This window comes from Myotis nattereri, assembly GCF_964212035.1.
Source record: "Myotis nattereri genome assembly, chromosome: 1".
NCBI lineage: Eukaryota > Metazoa > Chordata > Mammalia > Chiroptera > Vespertilionidae > Myotis > Myotis nattereri.
Genome location: NC_138075.1, coordinates 196,299,608 through 196,322,620, shown reverse-complemented (window position 1 = coordinate 196,322,620; position 23,013 = coordinate 196,299,608). Strand labels below are relative to the sequence as shown.

The 23,013-nt window shown below is 44.6% G+C and overlaps 1 protein-coding gene across 1 annotated transcript in view; it reads right to left on the bottom strand.

Annotated features, from left to right (window-relative positions):
* IGFBP7 (insulin like growth factor binding protein 7) overlaps positions 1–1,274 on the bottom strand; it is a 66,348-nt gene extending 65,074 nt beyond the window's left edge. The window contains exon 1 of the mRNA XM_081096905.1: positions 724–1,274. Within this exon, the coding sequence (XP_080953031.1) occupies positions 724–1,198 (475 nt within the window). The 5' untranslated portion in view covers positions 1,199–1,274. The remainder of the gene's footprint in view (positions 1–723) is intronic.
* Between the last annotated feature and the right edge of the window lie 21,739 nt (positions 1,275–23,013).

Genomic DNA, 23,013 nt, shown 5'->3' with positions numbered 1-23,013 from the left:
ACGCTCTTCAAAGAGTCTGTATTTTTTTTTTTTTGCCCACAAATTATTTGCTAGATTGCTGTTTAAGAATCTGTAATTTCCAGTAAGTGATCTATTTTTCTCAATATTAAGAAGCCATGAAATCTTAGTTTCATAGTTCTGACAATCTAGCCATTTAAAGGTGGAACAAACAACTTCTCTCTGAAAGTCCTTATTTCGAATTTCTTCCTCAAACTTCTTTCCCCCATTTCTTGACTTCATCTCTATCTATATACCCAGGCCAAGAAAAAAATGATGATAACATGACATACTTTGTTTCGCCAAAGAATGGGGGCTGCTTTTGCGAATCGACTTGCCAGCTGTTAGCATCAGTTGGGTGAGTTTTTGGGATAGGATGCGGGAGTTTGAAATATCGCTAAATCATACACACACACACACACACACACACACTCACTGGCCTTGCAAGTCCTCACTTTCTTGGTGCACGCAGCAAACGCTAAAACTAAAACCTCCAAAATAACAGAAGACGAGGCGTCTCCCATCTCTGCCGGCATCCCCGCGGCTGCCAGCCAGTTCCTGTCCTCGCATCTGTTCCCTGGGATGCCCACGGGAGGAGAGTTGCGGAATCAGCGCGGGGCGCACGGGGCGCCATCGCCGGTCGGATCCGACCCGCTAGGGGGAGCCCGGGTCTACGGCGGCGTGAGCCAGGGGGGCGGGGGCGGAGAGGAAAGCGCCGGTGCCCACCTTGCTCGCAGGTGCCCTTGCTGACCTGGGTGATGGCCTTCTCCCCGCGGTTCTCGGCCCTCAGGCTGGCGGCGCGCAGCTGGCACCCGGTGGGGTAGGTGTTGCCGTCGCTGCCGCACACGGGGTAGCGGTTCTTGCACATGCACACGCCGCTCACTCCCGGGCCCCCGGCTGCTGCCCCGGCTTTACCCTTCCGCCTCTTGCGGCTCTTCACGCACTCCATGCCCGGCGCGCAGTACCCCCTGCCCGCGCCGCCGCCCCCGCAGGGCTCGCCCTCGCCGCGGGCGCACATGGGGCAGCAGCCGCACGCGTCGCGGGTCTCGCCCAGCGGACAGCCCCGCGGGGGCAGGGGCGGGCAGGAGGCCGGCTCGCAGGGGCCGCAGACGTCCGAAGAGGAGGAAGAGGAGAGGGGCAGGAGCAGGAGCAGCAGCCCGGCGGCTCCGAAGAGCAGCGCGCGTGCCGGCGGCCGTTCCATGGTGGGGCTCGGCGGCGGCGGCGGCGGGAGCGCGAGTGAGCCGGCACCCGCTGGCCCGCGCCTTAAACGCCGCGCCCCTCCCGGTCGGGCCCACAGGAACCACACCCCGGGGCGGCGAGAGCGCGGACTCCAGCGCTCCTGCCGGCGGGGCGGGGTGGGACGGCCGCGGGCGCCCGGGGCGCGGAAGCTCAGGCCGGCTGCGCGGGCTCCGGCCTCAGAGCGCACCCGCCGGCCCCCGTTTACCCCCTGGCCCCTCGCCCCGCCGGCTGCGCCCCAGTCTCTCGCAGTCACCCTCTGCACCCTCGCTTTTCCTATCCAGATATTTGTACTTCTTTCTTAACAACGACTTTGAACGGAACCGGTGTTCAATGTATGAACTTCTAAGCGGGCCCTGGAGACCTGAGTACTGATTACCCCGCGGTTGGGGAAGCTCTTCCAGGCACAGTTGGTTTTACAACCCCACAGGGGGATTTTGAGTCCCCGTGGGCCCCAGACGCCATATGGTTTTGGGTTGCAGGCTGAAAGGGACAGATCGTTGCCAACCACTACTCTTTTTGGAACCTCGTCACTGCCTCCTCCACCTCTGCTTTTTTTTAGATCAAGAAAAAATTTTTAATGATTTTCTGAATGTCTCTAAATGTACAATTCTATATTTCTCTATAGTAGAAATTTAAGTTTTTTTATTGTAGTTTTACATATGTCTCCTTTTCCCCCAATTGACCCCCCCCGCCCCCCCCCCCCGCTCCCCCCAGCCATTCCCACCCTGGCAAGCCTCCAGCGCCCCAGTGTCTGTCCATTGGTTATGCTAATATGCATGCATACAAGTCCTTTAGTTGCTCTCTAACCGTCCCCTGCCTCCCCCACCATTTGTCTCTGGATCTACTTCTTATGCCAAGTCAAGCTGTAAGTGTGAGTCGTACTGGACTCCATCCATGAGAGCGCTGGGCCATTGTTTTAAGTTCCTACTAAAAACTGTGCTGAATCTCCATCAGACTCTCCGGAGAACTGAGCGGAGGTGCCACTGAGAACCTAGTTTTCATCAGCAAGCCTGTGAGACTTCTTATGTAAGCGGTGGACAATCCCTCCTTCATCTTTCTGTAAAACTCAACTTCAAAGCCTCTCTTCCCGAGAATATTGGTCCTTCAAAATCCAGACATTTAAGTTGCTCCTATTTTTTATTGAACAGAAAACACTGCAGTGTACATGATTCTGTATGCCCAGTTTTAGTTATTTTTTTTCTGAGCAAAAATACGAGGATTTATAGGATTTTGAGCTAACGCAAAGTGTGTGGTTTACAATGACATCGGCAATACATACATGCCACTCTCACCAGAGTCTTCCTAGGATTAGTATTGTATATGTTTTTGAAAATTAAGTAATCACAACATTGAGGGAATATAAAAACCAAGCACCTTCCTATTCATAAAACTTGGTACTGCTTTTTGGCCTCTCCTTAACATGCTCTTAGAAAAGTGGTACTTAAAAAAAAAGTTCATATGTTGACATGACATTTGTTTAAAAAACAATGAAAAGTCTTTAGAGCAGAATTTTCCTAAGTATTTTTGCCTTTGTCCCACAGTAAGAGATACAATTTACAGTCTCAAGTTGAAACAAATACAGAGTGTACTCTGGTATTTCCTATTCTATTCTATTTCAATTTTATTAATTTGCTGGTCAAAGTCCACGAAGGACCTACAATGACTATCTGTCATAGTTTTAGGTTCCCCAGAAGCCAAATGCTAGACAAAGATGCCAGTGCAAGTAGCTTACATGAGAGGCTGGATCAGGATACACCATTGAGAAGTAGGGAGTGAGCAGAAAGGGAAGACAGCAATAAAGATGCTTATCAATGGGCTGCCAGACAAGACCTCAGACTCTACAAATTGTGTGTGTGTGTGTGTGTCTTGGGGGGGGGAGCACAGGGGTACTGACAGCACCACTAATACTTGCCCCCCACAGTGTTTTTAAAGGCTGCATGGGAGCCAGGTTGGTGGGAGGGTAGAGAAGGGCCTGGGCTGAGTGATGCTGGAAGAGTTGAAAATAGGAAGAGAACTCCTTTCTTCCAAGAAAGAAGACATTGTCAGCCATTCATCTTCAGTGAGATGAAGAGCCTGGCTATGGAGACAGGATATGCCCTCTGTAAATATAATTTTGCTTCTTCCTGTTTAATCTGGATGGCCTTTATTTCTTTTTTTTCCTAATTGCAAGAAAAAGGTTAGAACCTCCAGTATAATGTGGAATAGAAGTGGCAAGAGTGGGCATCCTTGTTTTCTTCCTGATTATAGAGGGAAAGCTTTTAGTCTTGCACCATTAAGTATGACTAGAGGCCCAGTGCACGTGCACTGGGGGCTGTGTGTGGGGGGGTCCCTTAGCCCGGCCTGCACCCTCTCACAGTCCGGGACCCCTTGGGGGATGTCCGCCTGCCAGCTTAGGCCCCATCCCCTCGGCCAGGCATTAGTTATCATCAATTCATTTTTCCTCCTTTCCTTCCTCCTTTATCATCATCAGTCAGTAGATTGTCAGATGGTGGCGTGTTGTGTGGATGATCACCCAAGCTCAGATAAACAGCATGTTGGAAAGGAATGAAGCCAGTGCAAATCATTTTGGCACGTTTTAGCAACCAGAAAAAGTCCAGCACAGGTGAGGTAAGGTGTGTATGGGGAGAAATGAGTCTGGAGAGAAGGCAAATGCCAGAGGACCATGGACTTTGCACACCATGCCCAGGACTTTGGACTGGAGCTTATAGGTGACAGTGAGCAGGATGCAGGAGAGAGGCAAGATCAGGCTTGCAATGTAGGAAGGTCAATACAGAAGGGGGAATGGATTCTAATAGGGACAGACTTGACGAAGGAATATAATTTCCACAATGTCTTTATGTGATTTAGAAAAAAGACCCCCCCCCCCCCCCCAGCACCACCACTGGGCAGATGCAGCAGAGAATACAAAGCTCAGCAAGCAGATGGTGTTCCGCCGCACTCACTACCTGGGCTGGGTGCCCTGATGCAATGTGCAAACTGCACAGTCTTACAGGGAAGCCCTACCTGGTGCCAATATTGTGTCTGGTACAGAATTAGCACTCAATTAAAATTTTGAAAAAGTAAAGGGATGAAAGGGAAGATCAGTTGGGTAGCTACTTCCACCCATTATTGCCAGCTACTGCTACCATCCAGGTGGGAATCAATGAGAAGTCGTGGTGATGGGAATGGACCATATTCCTTATTGTCCATCCTGAACACTTTTGGGGGGCAACAGACATAAATCTAGATTGTCCTGGACAACAGGGATATAGGATCACCCTACATAGAAGGCGAGGAATGGATGAGAGATCTATTTAATGTAATTAAATTAATTATTTTTTTATTGTTTAAAGTATTACATATGTCTCCTTTTTTTTCCATGATTGACCCACCAGGACAAACTAAGAGATCTTTGTGTGTGTGTGTGTGTGTGTGTGTGTGTTTTACATTAAATCTTTATTCAGATTATTACATTTGTTCCTCTTTTTTCCTCCAATAACTCCCCTCCTCCCAGTTCCCGCCCCACCCTCCGCCCTCACTCCCGACCCACTGTCCTCATCCATAGGTGCATGATTTTTGTCCAGTCTCTTCCCGCATCTCCCACACCCCTTTCCCCTCCAAGAATAGTCAGTCCATTCCCTTTCTATGTCCCTGATTCTATTATAATCACCAGTTCATTCTGTTCATCAGATTATTTATTCACTTGATTCTTAGATTCACTTGTTGATAGATGTGTATTTGTTGTTCATAATTTGTATCTTTACCTTTTTCTTCTTCTTCCTCTTCTTAAAGGATACCTTTCAGCATTTCATACAATACTGGTTTGGTGGTGATGGACTCCTTTAGCTTTTTCTTATCTGTGAAGCTCTTTATCTGACCTTCCATTCTGAATGATAGCTTTGCTGGATAAAGTAATCTTGGTTGTAGGTTCTTGGTATTCATCACTTTGAATATTTCTTGCCACTCCCTTCTGGCCTGCAAAGTTTCTGTTGAGAAATCAGCTGACAGTCGTATGGGTATTCCCTTGTAGGTAACTGAGTTTCTTCCTCTTGCTGCTTTTAAGACTCCCTCTTTGTCTTTTGCTCTTGGCATTTTAATTATGATGTGTCTTGGTGTGGTCCTCTTTGGATTCCTTTTGTTTGGGGTTCTCTGTGCTTCCTGGACCTGTAAGTCTATTTCTTTCACCAGGTGGGGGAAGTTTTCTGTCATTATTTCTTCAAATAGGTTTTCAATATCTTGCTCTCTCTCATCTTCTGGCACCCCTATAATTCTGATGTTGGTACGCTTGAAGCTGTCCCAGAGGCTCCTTACACTATCTTTGTATTTTTGGATTCTTTTTTCATTTTGCTTTTCCAGTTGGGTGTTTTTTGCTTGTTCGCATTTCAAATCTTTGACTTGATTCTTGCGCTCCTCTGGTCTGCTGTTGGGAGTCTGTATAATATTCTTTACTTCAGTCAGTGTATGCTTAATTTCTAGTTGGTCCTTTATCACAACATCAAGGGTCTCACTAGATTTCTTGAGGATCTCACTACATTTATCGGTGGTTTCTAGAAAGTTCTTGAAAAACCTTAAAAGTGTGGTTTTGAACTCTATATCCAGTAGTTTGCTTTCCTCCATTTCTATCATTTGTGTCCTGTTTCTTTGTCTCAGCATTTTTTATGCTTACCTGTGTTGATAAAGTGGTTTCCTGTGCTAAGTGTCCTCTAGGGCCCGGTGGCTCAGCCTCCCCAATTACCTGAGGTGGACACTCTTGGTGCACCCCCTTGTGGTCTTTGTGCATAGTCTTGTAGTAGTTAAGCCTTGATTGTTGTAGGTATCACTGGGAGGAATTGACCTCCAGGCCAATTGGCTGTGAGAATCATCTGTGTCTACGGTGGGAGAATTTCTGTGCTGAAGACACCCTTATGGGGCAAGGCTTGCTTCAGTGGGGCTTTGGTGCTCACTGAGTCTGCTCCCTGAGTGTGTCTCTTATGGATATGCAGAGTTATAATTGGATTGTCCCACTCTGATCACTGGGTACACTGGCTCTGGGATCTAAGGAGGTGCTAATCTAGCCTCTGCCTGAGGCTACCCTGCAGAAGCCAGCTGTAAAGCAATGCAAGTTGCCCTGGGGCCTTGGGCAGCTGCAGTTTGTTAAGTAATTTTCAGATGACAAAGGGCCAGGCCTTTCCTATGCAAATGCTTCCGTGCAGGGCTTGGGCGGGGCGGGGCGGAGCCCCAGGGGATCAACTGGGTGGGCGGAGCGAGTAGTATGGCTGCTTTCAGTCCTGTCCTCAGAGGCCCCAGCAATCGCTGCATGTGCCTCCGAGAGAAAGCTGCCCTCTAGTTCTGACCGATGCCAGACAGTCCCGTTTCTCTCGTATGAGTCTGGGTTCCCAGAGACTTGCCCGGAACTGGAGCTCAGGGCCTGAGACTCCCTCCCGATTGAAAAAGACAATCGTGACCGCAGCCGCCAGCCCTCTCCGCATGCACCTCCGCACCTCTGTATTTTACTTCCGTACCACAGCTCCTCTGAGTCTCGGTATGCTTTTCTCTTTCCTTCTAGTTGTAGAATTTCCACTCGGCCAGCCTTCCTGTGGTTCTGGATGTTGTCCGTTCTGTCTTTTATTTGTATTTTTGAAGTGGTTGTGCGAGGCAGCAATCTCCGTTGTTTACCTATGCTGCCATCTTGGTTCTCTCTAAGAGATCTTTAAGAAATAAAATATATGACCCTTGGAAAGTGTCTGAGAGGAAGTCAAAAAAAACCTGGATAGTTTTTGCATGGGAGACTGCGGGAAAGCTGCGGTTAATGCAGATTTGTGCTGGGGGAAGGTGACAGCTGGATTTTGGACATGCTAATTTCTTTTACAAAATCAGGCCTGCCCCATTTGGAAGGGAAGGAGGCTCCTTAGTGATCATAGCGCATTGTTGTAGAGACATTGCTGGCCATTGGACTTAGAGTAAACCCTTGATGTTTATTCTCTTGATATATGTGAAGTCCCTCAATGATATAATCTCACTGTGTAATAAAGGATAGAAACTGATTTCTTACCAGCATTCTGTATCTGATCTTTTTAAAGAGTTATGACCATGCAGGGAAATAGCTAATGATAGAATTGAAACAGCATTAATAGACTATAAAATTCAATATTTAGAGACATAGAACTTGAAGGACTGCCTGGGGGGGGGGGGGAGTGCGGGGGGGGGGGCGGTTATTTAAAGCTAGGTGGCGCTGGAGCATGCTGTTAGTCCTGATCATTAGTTATGAGGGAACGGAGATACCTGAAGAACTCTTAGGGATCATCCAGGAAGGTGATCTCTCTTGTGTTCTGCTGTATTATTAGACAGCCTTTCAAGATTTCAGAAGGTCACTGAATAATAAGCCAACTTCCAAACATACACAGTTGCAATTTAAATTTAAACTCTAATCCTCACTATGCCACACATATCATGCATGCCAAGTTGTTAAACCTCTAGGAGCTTCATTTCCTGGCTTACAAATTATTATTTTACACTTTAACTTTGAATTAACACAGACTTTTACATTTATGTTCCCCTATAAACTAGACTAGAGAGCATTGCTTTTTGTGACAATAAATGGAAAGAGATCTCTGGGCTATTCCATAATGAGGCCTCATCCTTTTTTGTTATGGGGGAAATGATATGATCATTTGGTGGTAAATGATGCAGGGCCCCCATATTAATCTTCCAGTTGCCTGATTGCATAATTCACCTTGGCAAAGGAGAAAAATAAAAAATAAAACATTTCTCCGCATCGTTATCAGAGGCCTGGGAGGAGAAACTAGGATGAATATTTTGAGGGACTAAAATGTCATAAACTTAACCGAGTATAAAACTTAGTGCTCATGAAGGGGTTACATGGGCGTCTGAAAGTTTGTGAGTGTGTTTATCCTGAGAGCGTTGATTCCTTCCTGTCTGAACAGATCATCAGCTAGGATGTTAGGTGTTGAGTAATAGACGGATGCTTTTTATTTTAAAAAGTTTATTAGGGAATTAGAATAGCAATTATTCCTTTCACTGATGCTAAACATTAACTTTTTAAAAAAAAGATTGATTTCAGAGAGGAAGGGAGAGGGAGAGATAGAAACATCAATGATGGGAGAGACTCATTGATTGGCTGTCTCCTGCACCCTCTTTGCCCCCACACTGGGGATCAAGCCTGCAACCTGGGCATGTGCCCTGATTGGGAATTGAACCCTGACCTTCTGGTTCATAGGTCGATACCCAATCACTGAGCCACATCAGCTGGACTAAACATTTATCTTTTATTATTATTATTTATTTAAAAAGATTAAAAAAAATATTTTTGTTGATTTCAGAAAGGAAGGGAGAGGGAAGAGAGAGATAGAAACATCAATGATGAGAGAGAATCATTGATCAACAACTGCCTTCTGCAAGCCCCCTGCTGGGGATTGAGCCCGAAACTCAGGCATGTGCCCTTGACCAGAATCAAACCTGGGACTCTTCAGTCTGCAGGCCAATGCTCTATCCACTGAGCCAAACCAGCTAGGGTGAACATTTATTTTTTAAATGACATGACTGTTGGTTTATTTACTCCTGCAATGGCTTCATTTACTCCTGGATAGGGTATCAGCCTCTTAGGTGAATAACAAGCTAATTCCAGTATTGTCATAATTTGTAGCTATTGAGCCTCAAATCCAAATTCCTTAATGCTAAGCCGCTTCCCTCATTAGTGCCTTCTCATGGCATTCGTGTTTAATAGAAATGCTTGCTTTGTAAGCGAAACAAGGATGTGCCGGAACAGAGGGAATGCTGGAAAAATTTAAGTCCCTCTTCTTTTTTGATTCTTGAGTGGAATCCTCTCAAGATTTGAGTATATTGTTATACCTTATTGAGAAGTAACATTTTTAGGTTTTCTCTAAGGTTCAAAGGTGAAATTTTTGTCCTCCTGTTACGTGACCTTGCGTCCTGGAAGCCCATGCTTGAAAATTAGGGCCTTCAGGGGCAGGGGAGGTTCCCCAGTGATTCTCTTCCTGCAGAAAATGTGATTTGGAATGAGATAGTCAAGAGAGGGGGGAGAAGATACACCTGCAAGAGAAAGGAACTAGTGTTCCTTTGGCCCACAGTGATATCTCCCAGAGTTCTGTGTGTGATCTGTCCCAGGTTTCAGGAATTCATGGGACAGGCTAGCACATGGCCGGGGAGCCTAGTGGAGGCTTGAACAGTCTTCAGGGTGGGAAGTAGAACCAACTGAGGTGAGCTGTTAGGTGTGCAGCAGGCATGTTAGGAGGGGCTCTGTGGTGACAATGACGTCTGTGTGGGAAATCTTCCACCTCTTTAGCCATGTCAATGAGGTGGTAGACATTCATAAGTCCAGGAAGTTGGCTTAATGGGGAAAGTGATGCTTCAAGTGCCTCTCAGAAACCATCTTGTTAAATCACTACATTCTTTTTTTAAAATATATTTTTATTGATTTCAGAGAGGAAGAGAGAAGAAGAGAGAGACAGAAACATCAATGCTGAGAGAAAATCATCAATCGGTTGCCTCCTGCACACACCACACTGGGGACCGAGCCCACAACCCAGGCATGTGCCCCGGACTGGAATCGAACCCGTGACCCTTTGGTCCGCAGGCCAAAACTCTATCCACCGAACCAAACCAGCCAGGGCTAAATCACTACATTCTTTTTTTTTTTTTTTTTAATATATTTTATTGATTTTTTACAGAGAGAAAGGGAGAGGGATAAAGAGTTAGAAAGATTTATGAGAGAGAAACATTGATCAGCTGCCTCCTCACATCCCCTACTGGGGATGTGCCCACAACCAAGGTACATGCCCTTGACCGGAATCTAACCTGGGACCCTTTAGTGTGCAGGCCGATGCTCTATCCACTGAGCCAAACCGGTTAGGGCTAAATCACTACATTCTTTTTTTTTTTTTTTTTATAATTTTTTAATATATATTTTTATTGATTTCAGAGAGGAAGGGAGAGGGAGAGAGAGATAGAAACATCAATGATGAGAGAGAATCATTGATTGGCTGCCTCCTGCACACCCCACACTGGGGATCGAGCCGGCATCCTGGGTATATGCCCTTACTGGGAATCGAACCAGTGACCTCTTCGTTCCTGGTTTGATGCTCAACTGCTGAGCCACACCCGGCTGGGCCACTACATTCTTAATGTAATTCTGTACCAATAGCATTTCAAGAGGCTCGTTGGGGACGGAATAAAAGTTATTCCCAAATATAATGGCATCAAACCCTAATTAGAACATAGAGAATTCTTTTTTAAAAATTGAATTTAGCCCTAACTGTTTTGGCTCAGTTGGTAGAGCATCTGCCTGCAGACTCAAGGGTCCCAGGTTTGATTTCGGTCAAGGGCATGTACCTTGGTTGCTGGCACATCCCCAGTAGGGGGTGTGCAGGAGGCAGCTGATCGATATTTCTCTCTCATCGATGTTTCTGGCTCTCTATCCCTCTCCCCTCTCTGTAAAAAATCAATAAAATGTATTAAAAAAAATAAAATTGAATTTATTGGGGTGATATCCTATATAATAAAAGGCTAATATGCAAATCAACTGAATGGCGAGCAGTTGCTATGACACACACTGACCACCAGGGGGCAGATGCTCAAAGCAGGAGCTGCCCCCTGGTGGTCAGTGCACTCCCACAGGGGGAGCACTGCTCAGCCAGAAGCCGGGCTCACAGCTGGCGAGTGCAGTGGCGGTGGCAGGAGGCCCTCCTGCCTCTGCGACAGTGCTAAGGATGTCCAACTGCTGGCTTAGGCCTGCTCCCTGTGGGGACTGCAAGAGGGCATAGGCTGGACTGAGGGACCCCCTGTGTGCACGGATTTTGTGCACCGGGCCTCTAGTCCTATATAATAAAGATGTGATATGCAAATATATCACGCCCTTGCATCATCACAAGATGGCTGCCCCATGCCATCACAAGATGGCTACTCCCACATCATCACAAAGATGGCTGCCACAAGATGGCTGCCCCCACGTCATTACAAGATGGTCATGACAAGATGGTCATCCCCACGCCGTCACAAGGTGGCCACCACAAGATGGTCGCCCCCATGTCATCACAAGGTGGCCGCCCCCACGTTGTCACAAGATGGCCAGAAGGGGAGGGCATTTGGGGGCCATCAAGTCAGCAGGGGAGGGCAGTTGGGGGCGATCAGGCTAGCAGGGGAGCAGTTAGGGGGTGATCGGGCTGGCAGGCAGAAGTGGTTAGGGGCAATCAGGCAGGCAGGCAGGTGAGTGGTTAGGAGCCAGCAGTCCCGGATTGTGAGAGGGACATCCCCCAAAGGGTCCCTGATTGGAGAAGGTGCAGGCTGGGCTGAGGGATACCCCCCTCAGTGCACGAATTTCATGCACCGGGCCTCTAGTTGATTAATAAAATCATATAGGTTTCAGGCATACAGTTCTACAATATATCATCTGTATATTGTATTGTGTGTTTACCACCTAAATCAAGTCTCCTTCTATCGACATTAATCCCCCTTTACCTTTTCTACCTCACCCCACCCCTCCTTCCTTCTCGCAATCGCCGTACGTTGTCTGTGTCCATGAATCTTTTTTTTTTTTGGTTAATCCCTTCACTCTTCTCACCCAGCCCTTAATCCCCTCCCCTTTGATAGATGTCAATCTCTTCTATGTATCTATGAGTCTGTCTCCACTTTGTTTATTTTGTTCAATTCCACATATAAGTGACTGGCTTATTTCACTTAGCATAATGCTCTCCAGGTCCAGCCATGCTGTCGTAGAAGGTAAGATTTCCTTTTTTTTTTTTTTATATAGTTGAGTAGTATTCATTGTGTAAACATACCATGGCTTTTGTATCCACTCATCTACTGATGGGCACTTGAGCTGCTTCCAGATCTTGGTGGTTGTAATTAATGCTGCAATGAACATAGGAGTGTATATATTATTTTGAATTAATGTTCCAGGTTTCTTCAGATATATTCCCAGAAGTGGAATTGCTGGCTCATAAGGCAGTTCCATTTTTAATTTTTTGAGGTAACACCATACTGTTTTCCACAGTGGCTGCATCAATCTGCATTCCCACCAACAGTGCACAAGGGTTTCCTTTTCTCCACATCCTTGCCAGCACTTGTTTGTTGATTTATTGATGATAGTCATTCTGACAAGTGTGAGGTGATACCTCATTGTAGTTTTAATTTGCATTTCTCTAATGACTAGTGACATTGCGCATCTTTTCACATGTCTATTGGCCATCTGTGTGTCCTCTTTGGGGAGGGCCTATTCAGGTCCTTTGCCCATTTTTAAATTGGATTGTTTGTTTTTTTGGTGTTGAGTAGTATGAGTTATATATATATTGAGAACATAGAGAATTCTTAATCTGGGCCTCTTGAGGCTACTCTGGTTAGTTGAGGGCTTATATGGAAAAAAATACTATTGATTTACCACCCAGTTTGATAAGAGGAATGATGGATTTTTTACAGTTTTCTTTATAAAGCACTTTAAAACTTGTACTACAGCTGCTTCCTCAACTTCTCCCCTTTGACCTCCCTGCCAAACCAAAATACTCTGGTTCCCTGGATGTGCCATCCTCTCCACATGTTACTTATTCTTTTTGGAATTCTCTGGAGAATTTCCTTATTCCCAAGACCTGTTTCCTCCCTCTGGGTGCGTTGCCTCCTTTGCCCATTTCCCTCCTGGAAACTGTCTTCCTTCTGAACCACAGCCAGGTCTGGACTTGTGCAGCTGTTGCCAGGTGTGGATGGAAAAGGGGCCATATCTTAACCCTGACAAGCTCAAGGGAGTCCTGCATGGCAGGCCCACAGACTCAGAGACCTAAAGTAATGACATAGGATGGTCTGAACATAAAAATTTCTAACTAAAAGTGGATCATGGTGGGTAGTCATATCCTTGGCCAGTAGTTTCCTTGCAAAGGTCAATGCTTTTCTTGAAGAGCCTGTCTAATCTTTTCCTGACCACTCATGACACACCTACCACACCAGAACACAAGATCACAGAACCCCTCATTGTTGTCTTGTTCCCAGAATACCATCTCTATGTGCTATAAATGCTAATTGTTAGCTATCCTGTATCCACCAATAGAAAGGAGGTATGGGTCTCCCCATTTTACCCTTTATCCAATCTCTGAGATTTTCTTGCTTTGCTTTCTCCCACCCTTTTAATCTACCCCCAAAAGATTTCCAGTATGCTTCCTCCCATGTTTCCTCCTTTGATTCTAGGGTATAAAATAAGCTGTATAACTGCCCTTCTCTGGAGCATTTTCCCAATCCATGGAGATTTTGCTTTCCAACATTTGTTGTCAATTTGGCTCAAATAAACTCACAAAAATCCTCTACAGGTTTGGACATTTCCTATGTCAACACAGGCCTATCTGACGCCCGCCTGCCCGTGTAGACCTCTGTGTGTTGTCTGCTCCAGAAGTTCAGTTCCTTCTTACTGGACCTTTCTGGGTTGGCTGTTCACATGGCCTACTCTCATTAGTCTCTGTCCTATTCTCCACACGCATGTCCATACCCCAGGCATGTTCTTCCACAGCCTCTGTAGCTGCATTTGCCTACAAGAGCTTCCTTCTTCCCAGACTTTCCCAATTCGTCTATTCTGCCCTGCTCTGCCTTTGCCAAATCCTTTCTTTTCCCCTGGAGGTTTTTAGGGTAGGAGGAAAAATAAACTATGACTGGGCTCATTTGGAATTTGGCTGCGAGAATCTTGTTCTTCTCTTCTTTTTGGGTCTATTTTTAAAACATTGAGAGCTCAGAGGAAGCAAACCCTTCTCAAAAGGCTAAGGCACTCATCTCTGATCCCCAGAGCATTCTTGCTCATCCTCTAGCTCAGACATTGTTGTCTGTAACCCTCAGGTCTGGTGGAGGAGCCCCTCTAACCCTCAGGTGTGGGGGAGGAGCCCATCCTGGGTGCATTTACCATCTTAGAGTTACTAACCACCAGACTGTGCAATCTCAGGATAATGACTAGCTTTAAAAAGTGATTTACTATTGCTGTATCTCTAGCACTCAGCTCAATGGGTGCATGTATGCATGCATGAGTGAATAAATGAATGAGTGAATGAATGAATGAATGAATGAATACTTTATTCATTTCCTACCGGTTAGCTCTCTGTTGCCTAAGACATTTTAGTTGCCATATAATTTTCATATTTTTTTTATGTGTGGGGAGGGGGAGCCCCTTTCTTCTCTTATTCCAGTTTCCAGCCTACCTGTATTACCTTGAGTAAGTAACCTCTCTGTGCCTCAATTTTCTGATCTTTAATTTGAGGATGAGAGTAGTACCTACCTCACAAAGTTGTAGGGGCCTTAAGTGAACTAATGCACATAGAGTACTTGGAGCTGTGCTTGGGACATAATTAACCCTCAATAAATGTTATTATTTAATGATTGCATGTGCTTTCCTTGGTGTCTTCATAGGATTACTAAACCAATGATACTTGACACAATTGATTAATAGAATAAAATAGATCACTTGTTGGACCTTCCCCTCTCACTATGTTAGAGGGAATTATGTAAATACAGCTTTATTTTCCTTTTCCTTTGCTCCCCTGTTTGATTCCTCTCATGTCTTTTGAAGGGACTCAGGGTATTGAGGAGGGTGGGTGGGTAGCTCTGCTGGTGGCTCTTAGGATTAAATGGCTTTGCAGGCCACACGTTGAATATGAGAGATACCTGATGTTTGCCCTAAGTTTGAAAATCTTTCAATAGTTTTACAAGGCCAAATTTGTTTTTTTTGAAAACCCTATGAGAACACATAAATGTGAAATGGTGTCTGGTACAAAAGGGAAACGCGTTTGTGTATGGTTGGTCTTTCTAGCTCAACTTGCAAAGATTTCCAAGCTGGATCTCTGAGCTGTGGGCTGATGGGAAAATCTCTGGGAGAACAGCACTTCTCGAAAAGCATGGCCTCCTCTGCTCCCATGGAAGCTTCAGTTTCACAATTGCTGCTTTAGGACCTACCGAGATTTGGGAATTCTCTTTCCTCATTCTTTAAAAATAACCAATAAGGCAGAGGTTCCAAGGCATCAAAGGGCTTTTCTATTAATTACTCTTTCATTCTCAGTCAAAGAATAGTAAATGACATGTGAATATACCCCATACTGGTTTCAGCCCCCTGCTAGTGAGATACTTTCCCTCTCAAAAGGCTGAGTAGTTCTAGTCCTCCACTTAAAGAAGTTTTTATTGATTTCAGAGAGAGGGAGAGGGAGGTAAAGACAGATAGAAATATCAGTGATAAGAGAGAATCATCAATGGGCTGCATCCTGCACTCCCCCTACTGGGGGTTGAGCCCAAAACCTGGGTATGTGCCCTGATGGGGAATCAAACTGTGACTTCCTGGTTCATGGGTTGACACTCAACCACTGACCCACATCTGAGCTAGTCCTTCACTTTTAAGGGCAAAATGGACACAGAGGGTCCTGCTGACTATCTGGAGCTGAATCAAAGGGGATGGGGCTGTTTTATTCCCTTTTATTATCTCCCATGTTGCAGAAGAGATGGTCAGTGCGAACAGCCAGTCTGAATGTAATCACTGCCTTTGAAGCAGGTTCATGGTTCATTCTGCCTCTGCTCCACAGTAGCAACACTGAACAGCAAACTGGCCCAATTTTGTGGAGAGAGGTGTCTCCCAGGAATCTCACAAGCGTTACCTGTTCCACCAGTTGCAGTATTTGCTTTTCTGGAAAAGGTTTGTACAGATCTCAGTGTAACTCGCTTAATAGTCATAGTTCTCAATTCTGTTTTTTCTTCCCAAGAGAAGAAGTATTATTAATTTCCTGGTGAGGGCCGGTCTTAAGAATTTGATCAAGCAGAGCCTTGATAAGGAAAGCAATAGATGCTTTGGAAATGTCCTGTCATTCTGGCCTTAAAAATGGAGGAAATGGTGGTTAGCTTAGTTTTCTATTGCTGCTTAACAATAACACAAGTTTAGCAGCTTGCAGGATTAACTGGGTTCTCTGCTTAGGCTGAAATGAAAGTGTGGGATGGATTGGGTTCTTATCTCGAGGGTCTGGGGGAAGAATCCACTTCTAAGATCATTCATGTTGTTGGCAGAATTTACTTGCTGTGATTGTAGGACTGAAGTCCCCTCTTTCTTGCTGGCTGGTGGCTGGACAGCTCTCTATGGCCCTTGCATGTGGCCCTCTCCATCTTCGAAGCCAGCAAATCCTTTAAGCCTCTCAAATCTCTCTGACTTCCTCTTCTGCCTCCAACCAGAGAATACTCTCTGCTTTTAAAGAGTTCATTGGATTAGTCTAGGCTCACCTGGATAGTCTCCCTTTGAGTAACTCAAAGTCAGTTGATCAATGATAATTTAATTATATCTAAAAAATCTTTTTTTTGTTACCTAATGTAGCATCATCATGGACATGACATCTCATCCTATTTACAGTCCAGGAAGTTAGGGTGGGAAATCTTGGGTGACCAGTTTAGAACTCTGCTTATTACAATGGTCAAATATTGTCTTCTGAAATGAATTATTCACTGCAGCCGAACTCTGTCACTCCCTTTCTTGCTTTTGTGAGCCCGTGTACCTCACAGTTTGCTGCCTAGGCTCTGTATCTTAATCAATGGACTTTTTCGTGTGTCAGAGAGTGGGGGGGGGGGCACTGATCCCTGGTTTCATCTGTTGGCTTTGGACTTTGAGGTTTGGTGTTCCAAGCACCCATCTTTGCTTGGATTACACAAGGAGAGAGTTCAGAAGCAGACAGCAGCCGACAGAACTCCGGCCAGTCTGAAAACCTGTGTGCTTTACTGTTACAAGCAAATAAGAAATTGCTGTTGTATTCACAGACCAACAATTATCTCATTAAATAACTTCTCAGACCTAGATTTAGCCATTATGAATGATGTTTTGATAAAGAACATCTGGTGGTGTTTTCAATGAATATTATACCACTAAACATTGATTAAAAACTGATTTAAAAACTTAATAGCCTCCTTCTTTAGAAGATGGCTAAATGCAAAAAGAAAAATGTCACTTATTTAAATTGTTTTTCCTCCCTCCCTTGTTGCTCTGTTTGAACCGGATTCCCATGAATGACTGTTTAAAACCCACACAATTTTGGATACTGTAAATCTTAATAAGTAAGTTTACCATACCAATACTGCTGTTCTCACTCTTTTACTATTGATACCTCATTTTATTTTTATGCTTTAATTAAATTGAGTATATTTTATGTTGCGGCTTGCTTTAAAACAACTGCAGTGCATATAATTGACACTATTTCATCCTTGTTAGAAAATGCTGAGTTGAATTAAACACACCAGTTCCATCATTTCCTTTTACATTTAATCTGTGTAAAAGACAGAAATAATATAAACTGTATTTCTTTTCCAAGTTACCCTGATAGGTGAAAATAGCTAACCACCTAGTAATTACTAATAAAGACTGAAATGAAATCTTTACCATTAGCATAACTCATATCTATATAAGAATAGATATTTAGTGGTATAAAGGAATTTTGCTTAGTAATTTTTCCCAAATGGTATGTAACAAATAATAAACACATTGTTCATTGTTGCTATTCCATGTACTACATATAAAGTGTAAATCTTCAAGCACATATTTTAATAGATTTTTACTTAAATTGTCATGTTTAGTCTAAGTATTTTGGGTGGAGAAACGATACTGTGCCATATTTCTATGGAGCAGAGCTCCACAAACTTTTTGGTAAAGGGCCACACAAGAAATATTTTCCACTTTCCAGGCTTTATATGATCTTGAAACTATACAATTCTGCTGTTGTAGCATAAAAGCAGCCATAAACGATACATAAACAAATGAATGTGGTTGTGTTCCAATAAAACTTTATTTACAAAAACAGGTAGTGAGCAGGATTTGACCAGGTGGGCCATAGTTTGATGACCCCTGCTGTCAAGAATAGTGACCAAACACTGGCTATTGTTGACAGCCGAGAAAAAAATCAGCAGGTCAATTCATGAATAAGGGTCCTGATTAGGATGCTTTTGTTATCATAGATTATTTTTTGTTTGTCTTGCAAGAGTTTGTCTAAATTTAATCTGTTGATTCCCATGCTGGGATTTCTTCCCACATATTGTTTTCAAGTAGGAACATGGGCTCATTAGTATTTTCACAAGCATAAGCCAACAAATAATTATCCTGAAGAAAATGTGCTATTTTCTCTTCTTTAATGTTTTTATTGATTTTTTTTCGAGAGAAGAAGAAAGAGGGAGAGAGAGAGAAATATCGATTGAGCCCACAACCAGGGCATATGCCCTGACTGGACCTGTGACCTCTTGGTGCATAGGATGGCACTCAAACAAGTGAGCCACAGTGGCCAGGGCAACAACATGTCTATCTAATACACAAACTTGGCTTAAGTCAGGCCAGAGTTTGCAGGCTTTCAGCTTTATACAATTGTATTTTTTTATTTCATTTCAGAAAGAAGGTTAAGTACAGTGAAAAAGCCAGGAAGTGTTTCTCTAATGGAACTTGGGGAATGGATACTATGATTTTGCTAATAAAAAACAGGAAAATCTGAGGGCACAGGGCAAAGGCCGCCATCTGCTAGTCAAGAAGAGGGGCCTCAGGAAAAATCAGCCCTGCTGACTCCATGGTTTTGGACTTCAGCCTCCAGAACTGTGAGAAAATAAATTTCTATTGTTTAAGCCAAAACAACAAAACAAAACAAAAACCAGGGAAGTTATTTCTCCTTGTCTTTTGTGCATGATGATGTTTTTCCCCCCCTCAGATACAAATATGCCTGAAAAATGTGATAGATGCCTGGCCAGAACATGTGATGTTCCCACAGTGCCTTTTTACACATTGCTTTCTATAGGCACAGCATTCTTACTCAAGAGCAGTTACTGAGCTCCCTGTCTGTTGCTTTGTGGCAGAATAGCTGCCTCCTGGTCTGCAGTTGCTGACACAAATGTTACTTATTAAGGGCCTTTTCCCTCAATGAGAAGTCAGAGTCTGGGTGATGTTAATATCCAGAGAGGCATTCATCCAGCCGGCCATGCAGCTTTCTTCTATGACTGGGCTGAGGTGGCCCATGCAGGAACAAAGCAATCCCTTTCCTTATAAACACGATTGTTTTGTCACGTAGGCAACATTGCCTGTATGTTGAAACCATAGAGTACTAAGTATCATTCTGCAACAGCTTTTGGAGGGAGGCATTAATAGTACTTATGCCTGGTGGGCGTGGCTTAGTTCTCAGTTCAATTCCCAATCAGGGCGCATGCCCGAGTTGCGGGCTTAATCCCCAGTGTGGGGCGTGCAGGAGGCAGCTGATTAATGATTCTCTCTCATCATTGATGTTTCTATCTCTCTCCCTTCTTCCCTGAAATCAATAAAAAATATTTTAAAAAATAATACTTATACTCACCATTTCATTGAGGGCCTATTGTGTTCTAGGAATGTCTAACATGTTTTATCTAATCCTTACAATAACCATATGAGGGAGGAATTGTTAGCACCATTTTACTTGCATGGAAAGGGAAGCTCAGAGAGTTTCAGTGACTTACAGAAGCTGGGGAAGCTGGTAAAGGGTGGGGTTGGGCCTCGTGCTCAGCCCACTTTAAAACCAGAGCCCTTGTCTTTCTCTTAGAGTTAGAATACGGGTTTTGATGTAGCTCAAGGCCAGTGGTTCTCAATGGCTGTGTTCTGACTCAGAGCAATTAAGTCACAATCTCTAGAGTGGGCCCTGGGTGTGGATATTTTTCAAAAGCACCCCAGTGACATTAACCTACCAGTGATAACCAGTATTCTCAAGGGTAAAATCTGGAGACAGCCTGCATTTGGGTAAAGACTGGCTTATCTTAGTTGTAAAATGGGTAAAATTTATCCTGTGACCCTCGCTGCCCCCTTCCATGCCATTTTGTGCCGCCACGTCACTCTCCGGAGCCCACCTTCAGGAACCCGTGCCCTCTATGTGACACACGCATGGTAGCCTCCTGTGTCTGGCATGGCTGCCACCCTTCAGCTCCATCTTTCTGTGAATAAGACTGTAAGGGGTTTTTATGTGGCATTTTGTTTTCGGATTCTTAACCTTTCTCTTGGAAAGAAGCCTGGAGTAGGTCCCTAGCAGAGGTTGCAGCAAGGTGATTCCTGGGTTTGGGGAAAGGAGTGCTAATTCTGAATGGCGGAATCTGGGAGAGCTGAAACCTGAGAATTCTGAAGTGAAGCTATAACATCTACAGAGTGATAGAGGGTGTTGGGCCTAGTTGGGGCGAACCTTTCTGGCAGAGAGGGATCAGCTTGAGGCAAGATCTAACTACACCCCCAAAGGCCCCACCTCCAAATAACATAGCAGTGGGGATTTGGTTTCAACATGAATATTTTGGAGGGGACACAAACCTTTGGTCCATCGTAATGATAAAGGCACTGGAATGATAAAACAGGGTCATCTGATACAGTAAAACTGGGAGAGCCAGATATCAAATAAGGTCAGGGAAGATGACCGAGCCAGAGCCTGCTCAGCCTGGGGGCCATGGCAAACAAGTAGAAAAATAGTTGTGGGGAGAGGGGGGTGGCAGGGCGGAGGGGTGGGTGGGAGAGGAGCTGTGAGGAAACTGGAGGTGGGAGGGGCTATGTCAGTGGTTCTCAACCTTCTGGCCCTTTAAATACAGTTCCTCATGTTGTGACCCAACCATAAAGTTATTTTCGTTGCTACTTCAAAACTGTAATGTTGCTACTGTTCTGAATCATAATGTAAATATCTGATATGCAGGATGGTCTTAGGCAACCCCTGTGAAAGGGTCGTTTGACTGCCAAACGGATCGCGACCCACAGGTTGAGAACCATTGGGCTATGTGGTCTCAGAGATTTAGGGAGCCAGAGGTGATTTCTGGTGGGTTTCTGGTTCCTTTGAGCCCTGGAGCTATTTCTGCTATTTCCTCCCTTGCATTTCTTCACTAACACACACACACACACACACACACACACACACACACCCTCTCTTTGAAGGTACCTTGAGTGGGTCTGATGTTTTGCAAGCCAAAGTGCTTCAACTGAAAACAGATATAAAGTGAGGACTCTTCTGAATGGCAGGCTGCAGGTTTGGACTTGGCTCTGTCTCCGGAAGAGCCTTTGAGCAGTGTACAGCAAGTTCATGTTCTGGTGTCAGGGTAAGCATTCCTTTTTCAAGGATGGAAGGCCACCGATAGCACGGAAGCATGCATCCCTCTGCCAACTGCCGGAACGAGAAAAACAGCCACCGCCTCCCTGGCTGCCAGCGATCTGGCCAGCCACCACCTGTTCTCAGTGCTGTGCGCCGTGCTCAGCTTAGCCAGGCAGCTCCCACAGCACCTGGGATGCGAAAACATTCTGAATTTCTCCAAATACCGCAGCAGGGCTCTTTAAACAGCACGATATTCAGGAAATAGTCATTATCTCCACACCTCCTGCATCCTGTGGGGTGGATTATTGGATGAACTTCAGAGGCTTGAGCTCCAGCGAGTGCCAAGCCCTACGGGTCCAGATCTCTTGTCCACACGGATACCCTACAAGTTGGGCAGTAGAGCCAGGCTGCCCCTCAGGTTTGTTGGAGGGGGATTTGGGCTTGATTCTCTCCACCTGTGTGGGGTCTTCTCTGCCCATCAAATGAACTGCCTGCATCAGCACAAAAAATAGGTGCAGATTTGTAGGAGAGCAGAAGTGACTGTTGGTGTTGCACGTATTTTCCATAGGGGGCTTTGGCCAACTACAGGGGAAAAGAGACTCATCTCTCTTCACTTTCGGGGGCAACACTGTCAGCCATCAACTGGTGTCAGCCATCTTCCCTTCATTTTCCCTTTCCTTCCCACATCTGGCAGCAATGCAAGCTGACCTTCAGAGATAAAGCAATTGCTATCAGCCTGGGCTGGGTGAGGAAAACAGGTTGGTAGTCAATACCTACATGAAACTTTAAAAATACTCTTTATTTTCAACTACATATTGTAACTCTCTAGTGTCCCCTGATGTGCACACCTATTCTTTTGTGGGTTTTAAACTTTACTTAAAAGCCAAACCCTGTCAAGTGAATTTGGTAGAGCCGGATTAAGAAGCAGGTTATCTGAGCTGCTTCCTAGGGAGGCAACTTTAAGGAATTCTGAAATAAATCAGAACTCTGATGCTTTTAAACTCATGCTCCCACCTGCTATTATTTTCAAAAGCATCAACATGTATATTGTTCCTAATACGAATGAAATAGAGGCCCTCATGTGGAAATAAAAATGAAAACAAAAACAAACAGAAAACACTCTTCGATGATGGTGGCCAAGTTTGTTGGACTGGTTTCATGACTCTAGTACGTGTGAAGTTCGTCAGCCCAACCAACCCTAGCTAGCCAGCCAGCCTCGAGTTGGCAGCCGAAATCAGCTGACAAAACCCAACAATTCATCACTTAGTTCTGCTGACTGAGAACAAATGATTTATTTTGTTGCACAAATTTTAAGCCCTTTAACATCTACTAAAATGTATCTGGTTTGGATACACCCCAATTTACATTCTAAATGAGACAAAAAATTTCAGAAGAAAGACAAAACAAAACCGGATAAAAACCGGTTAAAAACACCAGAAAGACAAAAAAAACATGATAAAAGCACAATGAAAAAGCCATGTCAGCTCTTCCATTCCAGTGAGCTTGAGGGTCTGGGTGTGAGTGAATAGTGCTTTGTAGTTAGGAGTAATGGAAATTCAGTGAAATGAAAGACAAATAAGTTAAAATATATGTTAATGATAAGTGTATGTAACTGTCCCTTGTTCTGAACTTAAAAGGATATATAACTTTTATCAACAGAAGACAAAAGTCAATTTCTTTCTACTGTTACTATTTGCTGTTTATCACTCAATATTTAAAAAATTGCTCCAAACCATTAGCCGGTTGA